The following is a 21,361-nucleotide window of genomic DNA, read 5'->3' on the forward strand; positions in this document are numbered from 1 at the left end:
CCTTCAAAGGGAACTTGACGTGACACATGCACGAATATAAACACAGTGTTTTATTAGTACTCAATAACCCTAGTCATCTGTTTACTTGCGCGTTTAAATACATATACTATCTAGGTAGGCAGCTTACTAGACTTTGAAACACAGCCTACATGTCGTACATGCAGGAAAATACCCACACTCGTATCAGCTGACGTGTAGTTGCCCCTTGTGAGCGCCCCCCTGACCCCCCCAAACATTAAGCCATCGGGGGAGGAACACGAAATCAAATTGTCCGCATAATGTTAGATCAGAGAGCATGTTAAGGACGGGGATTTTCCGTTGGAGAAAACAAAAGGCCACCTACAGTGATTTGAGCCGCTCCAGTGCGGGGTTCTGAACCCGCGGGCCGCTCCCGACACGAGGCCTTTATCCGGGATCAAACAGCCGCGGTTCTGGTGGTAGTAATCCATGCTCAAAAACGGGTTCGGACTTGGAGTCAGTCCAACGACGTCCACACTCTCGTACATCGTGGGAAAAGCAAATATTCTCCAATCGTAGCGTTAAATGCCTCCTTTAAACAGTCTGCGTGTTATGTTTCTTCTACTCCGTTTTCAGTGTGAAAAGGAAATAACACAACGCTGGCAAAGTTTGCGTTTAAAGTAAAACGTCTCGTGTCACGACAATGACACACAAGCGTCTCTGTGCAAAATGCAATGTAGCACAAACGCACGCATAAACACAACTTTAAAGAAAACGTGTTATTTGTGAAAGTCTGTTCAGCAGAAACTCGCGCCGTCCACGGGGAATGAACTACATTCTTCAGATCTTAAAATCCTGCACCAGTTGTTGCAATGCTACGATCGGCTTGCTGTTAAAATCGCAGCTGTGTATCGGACCTAAACATTAGATCAACCGCACTATCCCGCGCGCAGACACGTCCGATACTGTCTCGAGCGAATGTTTTAAAAAGCGCACAAATGCCTCATTCGCCTCCTCGCTCCAAACGAAGCGTCTGCGAAAAAATATGTGTTAAAAGACGATGTTTTGACGTACATTTGCAGTAGACGCACACACATTCAGCCGTCCGAGTCGATGAGAGATCTAAATCTTATGAATAATCCGGTTGTAGGGCTGCCGCTCCGATGAGAGAGGAACTTGCTCCGGTGTTTAAATACCCTGCGAAGACGCGAATTCAAAGTAATGTCTTTAGCATCTTGTGTCGATCGGCTCGCATACTTGTGGGGAATTTCTCTTCAAAAAACAAAAGCACTCTACGACAGGGCAACTCGGATCTTCACGCACTTCCCAGGCTATCCCAAACCGCAATTCTTGACGAGTGTCAGCAGCTGCGCAGAAACTCCGCCCACATCAACCCCCACTTCGACCGGCTCTCTCTCATTGGCTGTTGATAAACCTAATCTCAATCTTATCAATGTGCTGTCTATGCAGGATAATCTGTCGCCATTAAAAACTAAAGGATAAAGTTTGCACAACTCATGTGTACATGGTTCTGACAACAGTTATCTTTTCATTAAAAGCTTTTTACAACAACCTTTGTAATACAGCAAGTAAACTAATAAAATAATGAGGTACAAATACAAAAAGCAGCAAAACAAATATATATATATATATATATATATATAAGACGTATTACAGCATGAATAATGTCTCCTTAATGTCTTAACGTATTCTGCACAAGTTAGTCAGTACTTAAGTAAACCACCATGCTGTTAAAGGAGACAATCTCAAACCTCTGGACTTCTTTATCAATTCAAACTGGTGTAAACAACATTTTGCAACACTATCTAGCAAGCCAAAAATCCATAGACACTGTCTGGAAAGTGGTGCTCATAACAAGGCAATGAACACTTGGGATGTAGCATCCGTCAGCTCGACGCACCAAGGTTCCTGCCCTCCGCTGATGGCTCCATCCATCAGTGAAACGACATATTAGCCTCCCCTTATTTTCCGGCTTCAGCCCTCACATTTTTGTCCTTGACATGTAAGAGGTACTGTATTGATTTTTCACCATCTAAAATATTAGCCTGCGCACAAAACGCAGCTTTTTCAACAAATACACGTTTATTTATGGACCGTCCTTCTGAATCAGCCAGATCACTTAATAACCGTTATTTAAAGGTCAAGAAAATACAGTGCCTCTTAGAATAACGCTTCACGTTTGCCGCTTTACATGGTTAACAAAGGACATTACACATCAGATAAAATAGGCCATACTATATCAGGAGTATGTGTAACAAATAACAAGATGACAGCTCAAATGCATAACATTAAAGAATGTTAAATATGTGTAAAATAATTGTCTCAAGGAATCCCTCGGTATGGCAGTGGTTCTCAAACTTTTTCGTTGTGTAGGGTGCATCGCTTTGCGGCTCCCCAAATACAGATGTATAATCTTTAATGTAGAACTTTAATGGAACATTCATTATTTTGGTTGGTCGTCTTATTTTTCTTTTTTTCTGATGTTTGACTGCATAAAATGTATGATACCATTCTTCATTTCATAAAATTAAATCCATCTTGGGGACCCCCAGCCCCCATATTGAGGACCACTGCGATTTGGTTCCACTGCAGTGTTCTAGTGTAAGCTACATGTGTCATCGATGGGGGCAAACAACCTTACATTCTCAACACCCTGAGATTGCAGGAGTTGAGAAGGGCAGTATAGTGGGGGAGGAGGGGTTGTATTGCCGCTGTTAGGAATTCAAAGACTTTATGGAGCTTTAGGAGGAAATGCATGAGCAAACCTGCTGGCAACTTGAAAGTGTGAGGCTATTTATTACCCTCAATTTGCCTCCTCCCCTTCACCTCCTCTAAATATGCATTGAAAAGCTTCTTTAAGCTTCACATCTTATCAATGTTCCCTCAGTGCTGAAATATGATTGTCAGTAGAAGATACATGACATTTGGGCAATGTCTTTAATTAGATAATATGTAGTTTTGAAAGTGAGTTTTGAAAGTGTTAGCACCCTGGGAGCAGATGGGTGTTTGTATTTACCCACAGTATCTACTAGATGGGGAGGAGCCAGCATTCAATACAGTTACAATGAGAACTTGTACTGACCCGTTACATAGTAGAACAGTATGGATGTATTATCAAGATAAAGGTTAAAATATAAGATTGTGAATCAAAATTCACACATTCTCGACACTGACCCATTTATTCACCACTTCACTATCACAGCACTAAAGGCCATTTCAAATGGCCCATTTGTATAAAAAATAAGGCAAAGCAAAGTTATAAAACATGATCTCACAGGTTTAATCTTAGTGTCCTTGATCTCAATCTCAGGACATCCACACTATTAATCCTTCTGTGAACCTTGCAGAAGCGATTCACAGAGACTATCTTACCTATATAACATATACCGGCAAAGGCGCTTAGTGTCATTATTACTCAAAACTCATACATCATTGTAAGTTATGGAACAATATAAGAGTATAACCAGACTTTAGCACTGGTGTTTGTTGACTCTTACTATATAGCAGCTGATGCTTATTGCAGTGGTAAACATGTGGTGGAGATTAGCTACTGTGGACCACCGCTCTTCCAGATGTGTAATGTTTGCGGTTGAAGGCTATCGACTGGTCTGCGAAGCTGCTGATGATCCTGATCGCTTGAGCAGTCCGATCTCATTACTCTTGGCTCAAGGTCAAGGATTAAGTGATGAGAATAGATCCGGCCTGCACAAGTCATCCTTATGGTGGTTTGTTTGTTTATTTGAATGTGGGTATGTGTACTTGTGTTTGAGATGTATGTGGGATATTATGAGTTTTAATGTGTAATAATTTATTTTAAAACAGTTCCTTATTGTATTTATACAGCAAACATTTGATACAATTAAATTTGTACAGGTGGGGTAAGAGAGTTTTAAACTATTTTCTATCATGGTGTAGCACGAAGGGTCAAGTCCTCGTCTGTGCATCCACATCCCCTGTCCCCTGGCTATGCATCATAATGGCCTATTGACCTTCTGAACCCTTGTGTCCCAGCCAACAGATGAACAGTTCAATATCACAAATGACTATTTTGTATTACATCTATAAACCTACATGCAGTAAGTGTGCTTTATAAATGTCTACTATGTATGATTACCGCTATCATCTAACCCATCATTTAAAAAATTCTCCTTAATAGCCAAGCTCTTAACGTGTTGCCGCAGGTCCTTTACCGCTAAGATGTGTAGTGACCAAAATGATAAATGTTCTTTCTTTTCTCTAGCAATGGCCCAAGCGCAGATTCTGTGTAATAGGGAAATGTGGCGTGTTGGTTCAAATGTTAATGGTCCATCTGAAATCCCCTGCTTAGCCAGCAGGTTGGGGAACAAAAGCCCCATAGAGGTGCAGCTTGCAGGGTCTGGACATGACAAATGCTGCTGAGACCGGGGCAGCGGTTGCTGTGGAGCTCTGGAGAGGGAAAAGAGGGGGCAGTGGAATGATCTACCAAACCCAAGCCTCATTGAGGGAGTCGCACAGGGGGGCAGCGGGGGTCACCCCATCATCATCACCATTTCAAAGAGTCCAAGAGTGAGGAGGAGCAGCGTGCGGGTGGGGGAGGTCTGTTGACCCCGACCAGTGTCCCTGCAACACTCCATCTTCTGTGGATGGTAATGGCATGAAAGGAAGCCCCCATCATCTCTGCTCCTGGCTACAGGGACCACATCAGGGAGAGGGGCGAGAGACAAATAGGGGTCTGCTCTCTAAACAGGCCTATTACCTTGACACCCCCTAGAGGAAAGACCCTCACCCTCGACACTCTCTCTCTTCCAACTCCCTTTCACATAGAGCCAAACACACACACACATACAAAAACCCAGTGGGACTGCTTGGTGATAGTTGGCCCCAGGCAGGAAGAATTTGGAACATTGTATACACAGGCAAAAACAAAAGCCAGATATGAGAGAAAGAGTTCAGAATTGTCACACAGGCCGCGCGGCAAGCCAGGCCCAGAGCCAGCCTTCCAGGCCACCAAGCTCTCTATCTTATCAAAGCAGACCCACTCCCTGTGGAGGACCCCATATCAACACACATGAGAACATCAAGCGGCCTTTGTGATAATGCACAGCTTTTACTGCCAGTGGCTTAAGCCTAAGCTCCATGCATATCAAAAACCCCCAAATGTGCTGGCCAAACCCCTGCTTTGCATATAGATACGGAGCCTATTGACATATCGATTCTCCCGGCCAAGGACCCATGAATGCAGCCAACGCAAATCCCTCCTTTAATCAGCGAAAGCCCTCTAAAGCAGTCTGAACTCGGAAAAAGAGCCAGTCAGTTTGCTACAGTGCACTCACAATGGCCTGGCAAATGCGCCATTATGACTTGTTTGACCCTCCTTTCCAAGTGCACTGGCCACTTTGAGAGGGTAATTAACCCATCGTTCCCCTCCCCTTGATACAATTACAATGGAGGCACAGCATTCCTCAGGCTCTCTCGTGCACTTGCGTTGGGAAAGAGGGGTAACAGCAGGATGCAAAGCTGTTGGCCGGGTCGTGATGCTCACCTCCTATAGATAACAGGTTTATTCCCTGACAATTGCACAAGTAACTTACATTTACAAACATTACATTTACATTTAAGAATCTGACAGACCCCTTTTACCAGAGTGACTTATAAGACATTCTAGGTATACATTTTATCAGTATGCATGTTTCCAGGATTGAATTTATGACCTTAAGTGCCTTGCTCTACTAGTTATGCTACAAGAACACAAAATATTGATTAATTGTTTGGGTTTAAAATGAAGGGAACTAGTTTGCCAAAAATGCTTATCATGTAATATATTAAGATATTCAAGGCAGTAATGATGCCAAGGTCACAGGTTCCATAATCAGGGAACAGAAGATACAATATAGAATAAATGTATAATTAGATGCTTTGGATCAAAGTCAGGTTACGCAATTTATTGTCAGTGTATGAATATAACAAGCTAAACACAACATAAACACACACAAACAGAATTTTAAAGTTTAATGCATTAGGTATGATAGGTTCACAATTTGTCAAAACTGTTAAAGTTTATACCTAGTATTTATACATCTGCTTTTGGCAGTGTGATATAAAGAGCTCTCTCTCTCTCTGTCACTCCCCGTTTCTCCTTTCCTTTTTGTTTAACTGTGCTTCTTGCATGCAGAACAAGAAACACCTCCTATAATCCACTCCTCTGAGGGAAATGAGAAGTGGAAAAGGGAAGGAGAAAGATGAAAGAGGGTTGGGTAGTTACGATGGATTACAGGCTCATGGAGGCAGTGGGGGAAGCCAGTGGACTGATAATATTTAACCAGACCCGGGTGGACCATCTGGAACCAGCCCCCCTTCATCAACAGTCCAGCTCTCACATCTGGGTCCTCCTTTAAAGGAATAACTCACTTCTGCTTTCAAACGAATGATGCTGTTTTGCATTATTTGGAAAGAACCTAGACACACAATGTCCCCTACCTTGTTTCAAAACCCTTCCCATGTGATAACACAAAATTTGAGATAATTTATTATGTCTCAATGTGAAACCACTGGAAGAGAATTTATCAGATGCGGGGAGCAAGGGAGCTGCCCACAGAGCTGTCTGGTTCTGTCCAGTCAAAATATTAAATTAATAAAATAAATATTTATATTAAAATGATATTTTGACTTTTGGAGGTTACTTGCATGTTTAAGATTAAAAGTTTTTTATATTTTCAATGACTTTCTTGCATATTCTTGGCTTTAATCACATTCTATATTGGTCCTTTTCTATTCCTGCACATGCATCTCTTGGTCTGCAGTTTAGACTATTAGTAAGGTTGGGATTCCCCCTAATTCCCCCGAGCAGCTGCAGACCCATGTGGGGTTGGGGGGGTTGCGTGAACAGGAACAAACACACTGACCCCCGGTCCAATTGGCCAGCCACTCTGGTCCCTCATTCCGAGAGCCACTGCACTTCCCGTCTCCAAACTCCAGTCTGAGAAAACAACCAGACTGTCACTCCAAAAGCCTTTCCACATATTTGTAATAGCAGAGCCCAGAGAAATGAAAGTTTGACTGGAGAATATGTCAGTTGATGATGTACTTCTTATTGACATTCCAAAACAGTCTAGGACAATGATTAAACAAGTATTGTTGGCACAATCAATAAAAATAGATTTGCCCTCCAATTCCCATATCAAAATGTCCCGAATAGGGAATATAGAGAATGTGAAGCTGATGTCACGGCCTATGTTGCATGTTGCAGTGGCGCCGCCATCTTGGGAGGATCATACTCCACTGCTATTATTGTTTTGTTATGTACCGTTATTTGCATTGTGTGATATATGGAAAAATCGAAAGTGAAAGAACCAGGGGCTTTTCCTGAATGAATCTGTGTGATGCTATTAGAGAGATATTTCTGATCAAGATTTCCTGATCAAAAGAGGAAAACAAAACACTGCATTGAACGCACTAGCAGCGATCCTCCCAAAAACCTTCTAATTAAACATTCTGTTTGGGTTCAACAATCTTGCAATTATACATGGAATAAGACACATGCACAAAGACACAACATTAACGCTCTCTCATTCTACGTGATCTACACCCTTCATGCCAGAAGCGAAACGTTCCTGTAAATGTCAATACACCATTTTCAGTTTGTCTTCAAGCCAAAAGCAATGAGTTCAAAAGAGCTGAGCTCAGCGAATGCATGCACCGGCCCCTTTCCATCTTCCCTCTAGTTTCAAGGGTTCACATATCTTTTAACTCACAATAAACTTCACTCTTAACACTACAGTATATGCTCAGCACAAAAACACCATTTCAAAGTTTGCTCAATCCATCAATACACAGGGTAGTACTTTTTAAAGTAAACAGTCTTCAGGGAAAACCGATGAGAAAACTATATAACGAAACTATATCATTCTTCAAAACAGCTGGCCATGTAGCCTATGTTTTCAAAATGACTTGATGTGATACAGAGCAACCACAAAAGAGTTCCAAGAAATGACACATTCCATTCATAAGTAAACATGAGTGGGATTGTTTCGGTAATTATGTGATCTTACAATTTGGACCTCATTGGAGCTGTAAAATACAACTTTAATTTAAAAAGTTAAAATCATTCAAAAAAAACGAAATGTCTATAAATGAGAACAGTGATAACCTAAGCCATTGATACAGTTTTTTGGTCATAGATAAACATACTTATTTAAATATTCTTAGATCCATTCTTAGATATCCAATCACCTTTAACTGAAATAACTACATAAGGTTTGGTTGTCCAGGTGTCCTTACAACAGAATGTTAGTTAGGCTCACACGTCACACCAGCTTCAAGCATTACCTTTAAACTGCAACCATTAACAGTTTAACCTTAGCAATTGGTAATTGTCCCAATTACCCTCCCCTCACAGAAGAAAGAACAGCAGTTGTCAGCGACCACAGGGCTGGGTACAAAATCAAAGCAGAAAAGCCAATAGCATCTCTCGGACACAATTAGCGAAAAGGAACTCTCTGCTCCATGTGCCACAAAGGATTAGCAAATTAACTTTTCCTTTTGGAGTAGACGAATAAGGCAGCTTATTCATCTCCCTGCCTCACCGCCAGCCTTTTCAATAATTTCTTTTTAGAGCATTCCAGAAAGCTGCTGAACTGAGACCTGATTGATACAGACATGATGGCATAAGGGTTGGCAGGAAGATTACCGGGCGGTCATTCCCTCTTAAACAAAATTGTTGCATAATCAAGATAACATTACATTCTTCAACAGAACAGATTTCTTCACGTATAAATTCTCTGAATCTATGCCAGCAGAAAAAAACGAAGGCATAAATCAAAGGCCTTTTTACACCTGGTATTAAAATCCATCATGGGAAATCCCATTACAAGTGGTCAGCGGAGACACATTGCTTATACACCTGGAAGTAACATCCGTCTCATATAGGAGGGTCTTTGTGACTTCATCCATAAGTCACTGCATCAGTGTGTTATTGCATGTTCATAAAAGCAAAAAATGAAAATACCGCACAGTTCTTCCTTCAAGATATACTCGAATTTACTAGGCACACCAGTACAAATTTATCTAGGCAAAAATGTCAAAATTCTTATTTGTGTGTGTGTGTATATATATATTTGGGTAGCTGACAAATATACCGTACACATGTCCTATGGTATGACACAGCAAAATGTTTGAAAACAAACTTTTGATAATATTTCATTTTTGATCAATTTCATATTTATTACAGCAAATAGCATAAGAGAGATTTATCTTCATGGTTCATTTTTGCTGTCACACTCTAAGACACATTTACGGTATATTTGTCAGCTACCCATATAATGTGCATTTTCAATCTGTATCTAAACCAAAGACATTAAAGTTATATATGCTCTCGCAGAAATGTCACAAAAACATCTCAGTACTTTAAGACATAAAACACACAAACAATACTGATAAAAATCTCCTGGCTTAAAACTTTTAGTAATATGTATAAAGGAACTTGTTCGGAAGTTCTAAATGAAATTTCCTTTCACTACACAAATTCTCAATATTGTAAAAAAGAATTTGCCCAAAATAAACATTTGTTTCCATTCCTTTTTCCACTTGATGTAATTCATTAACCAATTACATTAGCTTAGCAGCTTCTCAACATTGTCTTGTACACGAGCTCCTAAACATTTCAGCAAGAGTTTAAATGTGTTGATTCTTTTAAAGAGTATGTGTACTGTATTACTTACAGTTCATGATTACTGTGCATTTGTCTGTGTATAAATTGCTAATACCTGTACAGTAGCACACACAGTCAGGAGTAATCCGTCATTAAGAGGACACTGCTGTTTCCTGTCATTGAGTCATGCCTTTACTAAATGAGGTCAGACTGATGTGTTGTTTTAATCAACCCAGCCTGCCGCCATTAATTATTCAGCACCTTAGTGGATAGGGAACCCTACGGCCAGGAGAGAGAAATAAGAAGGGAGTGTGAAAGACAGCGAGAGAGAGAGAGAGTAAGTGAGTAAGAGGTAACACAAATAGGTATTGAATAAGTAAAAGGTAATGAAGCTGCCAAAGATGCTGTACATTATGGAGACATTGGACCTTTAATATCTTTGATAATAGATATGCTCCAGAGTGTCATTTTTTAAGGATCTATTGACAGAAATGCAATATAATAAAATACATAACTATATAGTGTATATATAGGTGTATAAAGACCTCACTAAATAATGAGTAGTTTTGTTTTTATGACCTACATACACCGCAGGTCCTTCTTCATGGAATTCACCATGTTGTTGTACGCATGTAAGTTCACATCTAACGCTCCAAGAAACACCCACACCCTTCTCGTGCGCTGTCAGGCCGGCACATCGACAATGGCACAGTAGAATGTCAGGAGGCATGGAGTGTGAAAGTGTGAATGTGAGGGTGTGAGAGAGGATGGATTCTGGTTCACAGAGTTTCACACCAGCCATCAGGCACTCAAACACAACATATAAACACAACAAGAAACTCAGAGAACTTAATATGACAATACACAACGACAAGATGTACTATGAAAGTCAGCATGCGAACAGGAAAATTAGAAAGTCAATAGTAGCTCATTTAAAAGGTGAAATTTACAGTTCTCGTTATATCATCACAGATAAACTTTTTGTATATGACATTTTAAAAGTATGTTTTTACTCATTATAATGGTTTAATGCCCAATTTGACATGAAACACAATAGAAAAATATAGTTTTCCACCAAGGCCATGTAACCAAACCTTTCGTGAGAATGATGCCACAATTTAGGTCAGAGCAACCTATATTCATAACACAAACCCCCAAAAAGACCACTTACACAATGAGTCAAACACCACAGATAAAGAGATAAAAAGAGAGAGATAAAAAGATTAAATGCTTTAACTTATAACCTAAGTTATAGAGTTGTGCCGTTTCTCCTCCCCTTTCCCTTCCCTCCTTTCCTCTGTCCTACTCCCTCACTTTCTCTGCAAGTACACACATCTCAGGATGGGGTCTGAAGATTTATGAGCTATAGTGAGAAGTGGGCCAGAAAGCCCTCCCCGGCTTTGGATCTGCTTTGCCGCCTCCTTCTAGTCTTTTATTTCCATCCCTCCCTCTCTTGTTCCACCGCTTTCTGCTCACATTACCCTCTGTTGAGTGATAAACATTGTCTGTGGGCAGTAAATTCAGTCTGAGCCTGACAGGCCTCCAATAAACCAGTCTATTCTCTCACTGTGAGGAGGCTTTGGTCTGGAGGCCCACAGGAAGGGAACACAGCAGTGCACACACACATACACCAACCTCACACACTCAGAAATGTACACAAATGGAAGATAAACAAATATGAAGATAAACAAATTTCGAGGGACAAGATAGGCCTGCATATGGTGTAAATCAAGCACATCAAAGGTGCAAACAAGGAATAAACACAGGAGACACATTTATACACACTCCCACAAAGAAACAATGATCAACAAGACTCTAAAAGACTCCAAAAGTCCAAATGCATGTAAATCAAGAAATCACAAATGTTTCTTTTAATACGTACTTTCAACAGATTATACGTTCACAAATATTTACTTTGAAAGTCATTAGAAAGTATAAATCAAAGCTAATTTCTTAATTTGGTTTTAATATTATGTTCAATTACAAGAATTACATTACAGTTAGTTACCGTTGTGCTTCAGCTCATTTATACAGCACCTAAAGCCACAGTACACCCGCTTACTCATGGCGGCTGGCTAACTCTGTAATAAGTGGTTACACTACAATTTGGCAAGCAAATTTATCCTGTAAAGGCAAAACCACCTGCTGCGTGTGGAGCGAGTAAAACTCAAAGTACAAGGGAGCAGGCAACCGCAGGACGGAGCAGTAAATAGCCACTGCATTTGCTGCTGTTATACGCGCAAATATGCATTGTTGTTATGCAGTATATAACTCCAAAAGCTTTTAGTTAATTGCAATTGAAACCATAGAATCAACTACTGGAACGGATCAACATGCAGCAGTTACAATGGAAGGTGCACCCTCTATTTTATTACAAAGAGCTGTCGGATATAACACCAAAGATTTTCAAATGAAATGGAAGGCTGCAACTTTAATTGGCAGCAGATGACCAGCAGACTCAGATGACCAGCAGCCGAAGCACTGAAATAATACGGATACACCATAAACGTCTGCCAATAATGGAAAAGCTTCTTCTCATCTACTGATGGCAGCTGACAATTACAATTACAAGCAATAAATCTTGGTGGTCACAGGTGCACGCACCCACTTACAGGGGCTCTTTCGGTCCCACCTAATTGCATGTTTTAAGCAGAACTGTCTGGTGTGTCCATTTCTTTGATTAAAAGTGTGTGCACTGAAATCCACTCTCAATTCCCAAAACTAGAAATTGCTTTGCAATGCATAAGAAATTGTGAAGCATTAAAACTTTCATTAATAAGTAATTAACCAAATTAAATCTGTTTGCCTAATAGATTGGAAGTTCACTCAGCGCCGGCATGCAGCTCTTACTTTCATTTAATTTCAAGATATAAAAATTGCATTCTAACAACTGTGTAGTTTATTATAAGTGTGAGGTGTGGTTAATTGGTAGGTCATCATCTGCGGGTTAACATTTGACAAAGTATGTTACTTTGTAATATGCACTTACAGTTAACACAGAAAACATTCTGTTACCAAACTCACACTTTGTCAACGACTAGAACCAACTGTGCTGTATGATCTCATTTGCTTCAAGAGAAATCCTGCCTGCTACACAACTACATTTCCTGTGTGTGTGTGGATGTGGGTGTGTGTGTGTATTCGAGCAGGCCAGAGAGGACAGGGTCTGTCACAGCTGGATTGTGAACATCTGTCAATGCACACAGCAGCCTTAGAGGTAACCTCCCTCATTTAACACAAACATACAAACATATGCTTCTGTGACTATACAGTACACCAGAACACAACATCCAGCTCTGGACAGAATACAGTCAGGACTTGGAGCATGAAAATGACACATGTTTGCAATTTCTTCAGTCTGAAAAATCAGACCAAGAGCAAACACAATGTGTTACAGTTTATACTTTCTTTTGTGATTTACCTAAAACATCACAGCTGAAAAAACTCAAGCATGTGGAAAGCTTTTGAGGACTTGTTTGTCTGAGTGTGTATAAAAACTGGTTGAAAGTTTGGAATTCTTCACAAACTGTATCGGCCTGGTACATTTTAAATATTCATGAAGCTAGAAATGGAAAATTCAAAGCTGTGAAATAGATTTTATTTTATTTTATTGAGAACTACAAACAACAACCCCAAACAGTCAATCTGCTCAAATTTTCCTCTGTTTTACATCAATGACTTGAATGCACCAACCCCAAAAGGAAGGATATTCATTATGACACTGTGGGTGAGAACTGGTGCTGTAATGTTTTTGGCATGGCTTTAAGAACTCGCAGTGCCACAATCCTCTTTTGTGGCACAGGCAGCTGATACAAGTTTGAATTCAGTTCCTTTTCTCTCAACGAAAGCTACTGAAAATCTTTAAGAGCTCATAAAAGTTTGCTTGAATTGAGTTTGCCAGAATTGTGTAAACAAGCGCAGGAAATCAACACGTGCTAAATCATTCTATAAATACACCCCAAATAGGCCTATTAAATTGCTTAAGGAGTTAACTGCAGCAGGCGCCCCCCAGGGGCCCTGATTTACGGGACATTGTGTGTGTGTGTCTGTACGTGTGTGGCTGTTTGTATGTGCAAATATTAATGGGTTGTATGAAAGGCCATGTTTCTCAATCTGAACTAAAAGCAACACATCCCCACTGTTGTTGGGCAACACGGCCAACACGGCCAACACATACCCCATATGTCCTTGTGAAATTATTTATGGGTTAAAAAAATGGGGATGTCCATATATATGTTAACATTTAAACCGTAATGCAAGCATGCATACCGAGTTGAGTTCTGAACTAAATAAAGCAAGTATGCATAGAGAACAAATCATGTAAAACAGCTAGGAAATGATAATAACAAATATTGAAAAACTCACTTGGATATGAAAACAATGCTTCTTTTACACGGTTTTAACAAAATCTTAGCAAACATGCTTTCATTAAGTCTGGCATTGGAATGCCCACTTTTCAAAGTCCATTCATTTATCAAGGATACATCAAACCCTGCACTACATTTTTTGTCGAATGTATTATTTCAATGTCATATTAGGAAAGAAAAATGATCAGACACAAACCACATGACTTAATGTGTCATGCTTTATGCATGGGACTTCTGATATCTGATTGCAAACACAGTTTTATTGAAGAGGGGCTCTCTAACAGCCTCTCAAGCACATAAGCACACACACAAGCCTTTAGATGAGTCCGAAAACCAAATAATCTCAGTGGATACTCTGTTTATGTGAATTTCAGTTCAGTTAAAGGAGCAGGTCAGATCTGGAGCGCATGGAGTGTGAAGACTCATTTCACTGGTAGGCCTTTTTCTGGGACATTTATTCAATACACTGGTATGCACTGCCTCACTAAACTAAACGTCTCTTGACACATTATTTGGTTTCCACCAAAGCTTTTTTAACATCCTTAAAACAATATTTCATCTTTTTGGGGAGAATGTGTGAAGTTTAGGCTGTAGGGTAAAAATCTTGTTTTTCCCTTTTGAATTCGATTATTTTTCTTACTCCATAGGAAAACAGAACAATGTTTTGTTTTCCCTCTGAAATGTAATGAGTAAAATGTTTTGCCACGCTCATGTCATTTCAAACCTATATGACTTTCTTTCTTCTGCAGAACACAAAAGAAAATATTTTGAAGAATGCTTGTAACCGAAGAACATCGGTATCCATTGTCTTCCATTGTATAGACACAAGAACAATGCAAGTCAATGGGTACCGCCATTGTTCGGTTACATGCATTGTTTAAAATATTTTCTTTTGTGTTCTGCAGAAGAAAGAAATTTATACAGGTTTGAAATGACAAGACGGTGGTCAAATGATGAAATAATACATTTTTATTTTAGGTCAATTTTACCTTTAAAGTATAGTGATATTTTACCTCAAAACATTGCACTGATTGTAATTCACAATGTTGTTACCCAGATTCTCACCCCAAAGGTAAGTGTGCAGATACACAAACCTTCCTTCGCACACATCCCTCGCTTTTAATGCCTAATGCTTTTGCTTGCCCTCATTTCCAATACAAGGATTTACGAAGGTCGAGCCAGCAAGTGCGGGATCAGAATAGCAGCAATAAAAGCAGTTTCTTTAACAGGCTTTTAGCGACCTGTGAGCGCCGTACTTTTAACAGTATCACCCCGCGGCCTCTAAAAAGCATGCTAAAAGCTTGCTCTCCTCAAGGGAACCTCAGTGCCTTTCCACACCTCAACTAAAACGGCCTTCATCATAAAGGCGACAATGAGTACATGACTGTTTAAGGTTGTTGGAATTCGTTAAGATTATCACCAAGGCTTCGTTTAAAATATCTCAGTATAATGGCTGTAATTATACATCCAGTTCCTCTTCAGCTTATCAGTCCTTAAAAATGAGTGTCCAAACCTCCTGGAGAAATATTCATACAAACACTTGCGTCGGAAAGGGTGCTGTCATTTTGTCAGAAAGATTTGTCCCAGAAAGCACAGAAAAACAGAGCGAGAATGCAAGAAATTCAAGACCCAAAAGGGGAGATTCTTCTCTGAAAGGCCGCCTGACCCATGGTGATTTAAGATGCCTGTAGGCTGCACGGTCACCACCCTGTCTGGTTGCCCCCCGCTGCACGTCGTACAGACACTGGGATTAGTTGATGCTGCCTGAGCCAACGTGAGATGCGCTACACGCGAGCTGCATATGGCATTTAGTAAGAGCCAATGACTCATCAGATGGTAATGACGACCAGCCTGAGGATGCACTACATTCTGTGATGAACAGATAACATCCCACACACGCTCATGAGACGTTCCGCTGTTGCTACTTGTAACACCTTTTCACAGTGAGTAAGACTGTGCGGTCTATGACACAGGCCTGAAACAAAGAGTTCAAAGAAATTGCATATACATTCCTGTCAGCGATGAAAACTTGTGATTTGTTGAGTGGTACTGATGTATATGGACGTACATTTGTGGTTATTATTAAATAGAATTATGGTGATTTCGTGCAATATGCAAGTCTTCTTTTTCTACAGAAAATCATTCTACATAATGTAAAGAACATTCTGTGAAAATACTTGATATCCTTCATATTGAGAGTAATGTCCTTTTAAAAGCATAGTGAAATGATTGGTTGAAGATTGTAGACTTCAGTCATAATAGAGGAGGAGCGGGTCTAAGGTGGTCTCATTGAGCAAAGATGCTCATGCTACGTACTACATACATACTTTAATTTCATTATTCATTATACATGAATCCATTGTAAAAAGCTTCAGACTGAAGAAATTATGAAAATTCTGTCTTTTTTTCCGTCTAATGTTGATCTAAACTGGTGTGTTCATTGTTTCATGCACTATATTCCAGACCTCTCATAACTTTAAAAACATAGGAAGTGAAAACACTGACAACACAATTTGACGAGGTTAAAGTTAGCAAAAATTCCTTAAAACGTCACAATGAAGTACAACAGCACCAGTCTTTTTGTAGAGAATTTACAGAGAATTGTAAGCAACAGCCACAACACCTATAGCCATACCTAGAGCTAAAAAAAAACCTTTAGGGGAAAGTCTACCAAAATAATAAAGATGCTGCTCAAATGTGAAAAGTATCCAAACTTTAGTCTGTGGGCAACAGAGTTTTCCCCCTTGACAACTATCAAACCAGCGATCGGGCGTATGCAGATCAGAGGCGAACTGTGAAATCAATACGATGAGCGTTCGAGTCAGACACAAGTAAACAACATCAGAATGCATCAGAATCAGACTGCTCAAACAATGACAACCGTACCAGTCTCAGATATGAGCTGTGACAGTACGATTGTCATAAACTCGATCTGCTGCTCCAGGCATCCAGAGAATGACTGCCACATTAGACACATGAAAATGAGCAGTGACAATTCTCTCGGCAACAACGGGATTCAGAAATACAGGTGCAACTTTTTTGGTTTTCAGTGCCATAAATGTATCACAGTAAATAAAAGTCATGGAGGAAAGGACTAGATTCGCTCCTGCATCTCCTGCTTCAGCACCACAGTTGAGTGTAGTTTGAGTTCAAATCGGTAGATGGCTAATTCCATATTGGATCCCAAGGGGTGGGCAATTTATCATGCATCACTGGAGATCCGAAGTTATTGTTAATTACTACATGAGACTAATTGTTCCAATCTCTGCCACAAGCAATTGATGTGTGATAAAACATCCTAGCCCTAGTACAAATGAACCAGTGACATGGTGGCCCTGGATGGAAGGTTAGTAGACATAAATAGCGCCCTGACAGGCCGGCAGGCTGAACGCCCAGCCTGGGCGCATCCCAGGTGGAGGCTGCCAAATGCAGATCCATCATCCACACGACCAGCATAAAGAATATCCACTGCGATAAAGAGGAAAAACAGCTGGCTTGACAAACACTGGTGGTCTGCTCCTCATTCAGAGTACATGGGAATCCAAATGACATCCGAAAGTTAAACGACTTGGGCAGCCCCTGCCAGAGCGGATAGACAGCATTTTCACACTTCCAGAGCGAAACCAGGGATGCTCTGACAGCAACAAGCCCATCGCTGCACACACGCTGCGAGGGGAGAGTGAATGAATTCTGCCTGACATCTATCAAAACCTGTTCCAGACAGCTGGAGCAGCATAGGCAAGTGTTGTTTTGGCAATGGACTGCAAACCACCAGACTGAAGAACTCACAGATCTGGATGTAGCAGGGGAAGTGCTGTTTTGGGGAAATGGTCAAGAGACAAGAAAAGCCTTTTTTCGGACACTGTATGACTTCCTTCATCTAGAGCAGTGGTTCTCAAACTGTGGCACACGTCCACTAGTGGTACTTGAAGAGACCCCGGTCATTTTACATTTTAAATTACAATTTCAAATGTTTAATACATGATCCATAAATACAGAATACATCTCAGCCAATGTGCAATTTGAATCTAGTTGTATGAATGATTGTTTATTTCTGATTGGGGGATGTAACTCAGGCGCGTGATGGGCAGCTCAAACACAGAGCGGGAGCAAACAGGCGCTTGTGATCTCACTCTCTATTCCGATGTGCTGCGTGTAGTAGATTAAGCTTTTTATGTATTTCTTCACTTGTACCGCTGTTTAAAGCTGTTGTTAATGTCTTTAAGTGCTAATTCAACACGCGTCTGCATCTATTAAATAAATGAAGTGCGCGTTGCGATTTACTTTTGACCCGGCGCTTTGACAAGAGCCCCTGCAGTAAAGTCTCTGTTTGTTATAAACAGCTGTTCTCTTGATGTTTAGGTATACGTATATTTGTTTATCTTCTGTGTTAAATATTCTTTCCACATTGTTGCCATTTTTTTGCTCACGTCCCTTACCCCATATCTAAAACTTAATTGGCTAATAGAAATGCTAATCTGGGAGCATGTTCTACTATGGGAAACATTGTCCTAATGGGGAAATGATGTCAAGTCTACCAGCCGTCTTGTTTTGTGCAGTAGAACTTTATTTTCTTTTACTTTAGTCATGCAAGACAAGAATAAGGAATAACTCAAAACAGTACACCATAAGGTTGAAGATCAGCTGAAAATCATGCAAAGTTAGGATGGCATAAGAATACTCGCGTTCACATTAGCTAACTCTGTTGCTTATGAAACACCAATGAGACGGCAGAAGCTACATATAAAAAAATTATACATTCAACTCATCCTCATTTCCCTGCCTAACAAAGTCGACCTGCTTTAAATATTTCTTGTCTTTCTCTTTCTTTAGGAGCCAGGGGTTGTTGGTAGTTTCTGTAATGCTATCCACTTTATGGCATTAAACTGCGTTTGATATTTTACTCAAGTGGCGCTTTGGGTGCTGAGGGCAGAATAGAAGTTTGAATCAGAGGAAATGGAGCTATCAAGGATTAAGGCTATACTTAAAAAAACACCAGCCCAGATTTGTTAAAAGACATATGAAAGCCCCAGCAGAACACAATGCCTGGAAGGTCTCACCGTGTAACACTTCATTAGCCTCATGTTCACTAGAGAGAGAACAGACAACTGAAGAAACTAGTGGATATCCTAACATGTTCATTTTAACGCTAAGAGCCATCAATCCATGCCAACAATAATGTGACAGATCATTTAGATCAGGCTAATTTAAAGGGATATTTCACACAAAAAAAATCATCATTTATTCACCCTCTTGTCTTTTTTAACATGTATGACTTTATTTCTTTTGCAGAAGACAACATATATTTTAAAGAATGATTTTAACCGAACAATGATGGTGCCTATTAACTTGCATTGGTTGTGTCCATACGAGTGAATGTGAGGGTGAGTAAATGATGACAGAATAAAAAAATTTGGGTGAACTATCACTTTAACTTCGGTCCTGGAGGGCAGATGTCCTCAAGACTTCTGCTATAGTCATGATGTCATGTAGCTTTATGATGTTTATGTTGAATAGCTACAGTATATTCAACACTCCACCAGTGGGCAATTCAATGCAAGACCGAGTTTTTAGGTGTAAGTTTTTCTTCACTTTATTTGGTTTAAATTGCTGTATGAGGTATTAACGTTTTTAAAGCATTGTTTATGAATTTCCATAGTCAAGCAAGTGTAGCTTTTCAGCTAAATGTATAATATTCTTCCTCTTAAATGCAAACACACTAAAATCAACTTACAGATAATTAAGGTGGGATGGAATGGGTCCCAGGCCCAGAGTGAGCCCTGACCCGGGCTATCACCTGATGCTGAGCTGAAGAGGTACGGTGAGGAGACGGTGGAGAAGGGGTTTGCAAGAGATCATAGGGAAAGAAGGTAAGGCGTCTTTACTATTTTTAGGTGGATGCTAAGATTGGCTGATTGATTATCGAAAGCCAGCCATGTTAATTATATGCTTGTGTTCCTCCAGAACCTTGTTTATAAAACATCATTTAGAGATTGTAAATGTCTACCTATAATGCTAAAATTGCTCCAGTTGAGCTACCGGAATAGTAGTTCGCCAATTCACCGATGAAAGAATTCTGGTTGCAGACACCAGTGACATCCAACTGAAACGTTATAGAGCCTTGCAAAACTCATAAATATACTTGAATGGAAGCTTCACGCATATGAGCTGTAACAATTATGACATTCTTCTCTGCGTGTGTTGCTTATTCGGTGTGTATAAAACTTCTACGCTCACTTCCTTAGTAGTAGATGCACAATTTTGAGTTTTTTAGTGGCAATTCAACACAATATACAAAATACAACACACAATATGCAACACACAATAAACAATAAAATCATTCAAATAGCAAGACAATTTGTTACATCTTAATGTTTAAAATATTAATAGACACAGGTCGAATGATTTCTTCTACCGATTACCTCTACTAAAATGTGGCTTGGATCACTTACTATAGTTTGTGCACTCTTAAAGACCAATGACTCACAATTAGATTGAATTGAGACATATTCTCACAATTTTTAAAAGATTTGCAAGCTGTGTTTTCTAAGTTAATCTTACGGTACAATATACTTTGTGCATACAAAACAAGAATAAGACTAGCTTTCAATCTTTATTAGGAGAACATTTGTTCTCCTTCCCGCTGCCTTCTATGAAACCACACTGAAACACTCATAATTCATCCTAACTAAGAAGTCCACACCGGAGGTAAAGGTCTGCATAACTCCACTGAGCCCACATAATCACCCTGCCTTCCAGCTGGCTGAATTCTATGCCTGCCAGTTGACACTTCATTACAGCCCAGCAAGTGACAAGGAACACCCTGGGGAACCCTTCTAGTGCCTGCTCAAGTCGAGAGCAAACCAAGTTGGGCAATCTCTAGAATAACAGGCACCTCCATATCTATCCATATTCCATATCTCTCACCACTCATGTGGAATGCGAGCTCAATGCTTTCAGAGTAGAAAAAATAAATGCTCTGCACCCTATTCATCAATGTTCTCTCATTTGGACTTCATGCAAATACACCGCCTACAGCAAAAGCAACAGAAAATTATTTGGGATTTATGGCGATACAGTCTCCTTGACTAATAGGTTTATCGGAGGTAATCCCATGCAAACTTTTGCATCATCCTCGGGAAGCAAAATAATAATGTTCCAACATCACGACTTCTTTTCTCACATGGGGTACCAAATTTTGCTGTGCGCCTTTTCTCGCTCGACAGCTTGCAGAGTCTTTCCGCAAGTCGACAGGGGCCGGGTAATAATTATCCCCTGTGAACTTCAGAGGGTTGTTTGTCATATAGCGCTATGCAGAGAGGCACATTAGTAGCTCCGGGCCCAGGAGGGAGCCGTCGCTGACTGAGAGCCAAAGCCTCTCCGCCAGTAG

The 21,361-nt window shown here is 40.2% G+C and overlaps 1 protein-coding gene across 4 annotated transcripts in view; it reads right to left on the reverse strand.

Annotated features, from left to right (window-relative positions):
- The window catches only part of rarab (retinoic acid receptor, alpha b), a 95,054-nt gene that overhangs the window by 25,600 nt on the left and 48,093 nt on the right, over nucleotides 1–21,361 (reverse strand). Inside the window, exon 1 of one of the 4 annotated variants that reach the window (XM_079455697.1) lies at nucleotides 344–1,361. The exons of 2 other annotated variants lie outside the window; for them this stretch is intronic. In XM_079455697.1, the coding sequence (XP_079311823.1) occupies nucleotides 344–506 (163 nt within the window). In that variant the 5' untranslated portion in view covers nucleotides 507–1,361. Of the gene's footprint in view, nucleotides 1–343; nucleotides 1,362–21,361 lie in introns of those variants that run through there. One more of the 4 variants, XM_079455698.1, reaches the window with a different exon arrangement.

The sequence above is a fragment of the Barbatula barbatula genome, assembly GCF_947034865.1.
Source record: "Barbatula barbatula genome assembly, chromosome: 5".
NCBI lineage: Eukaryota > Metazoa > Chordata > Actinopteri > Cypriniformes > Nemacheilidae > Barbatula > Barbatula barbatula.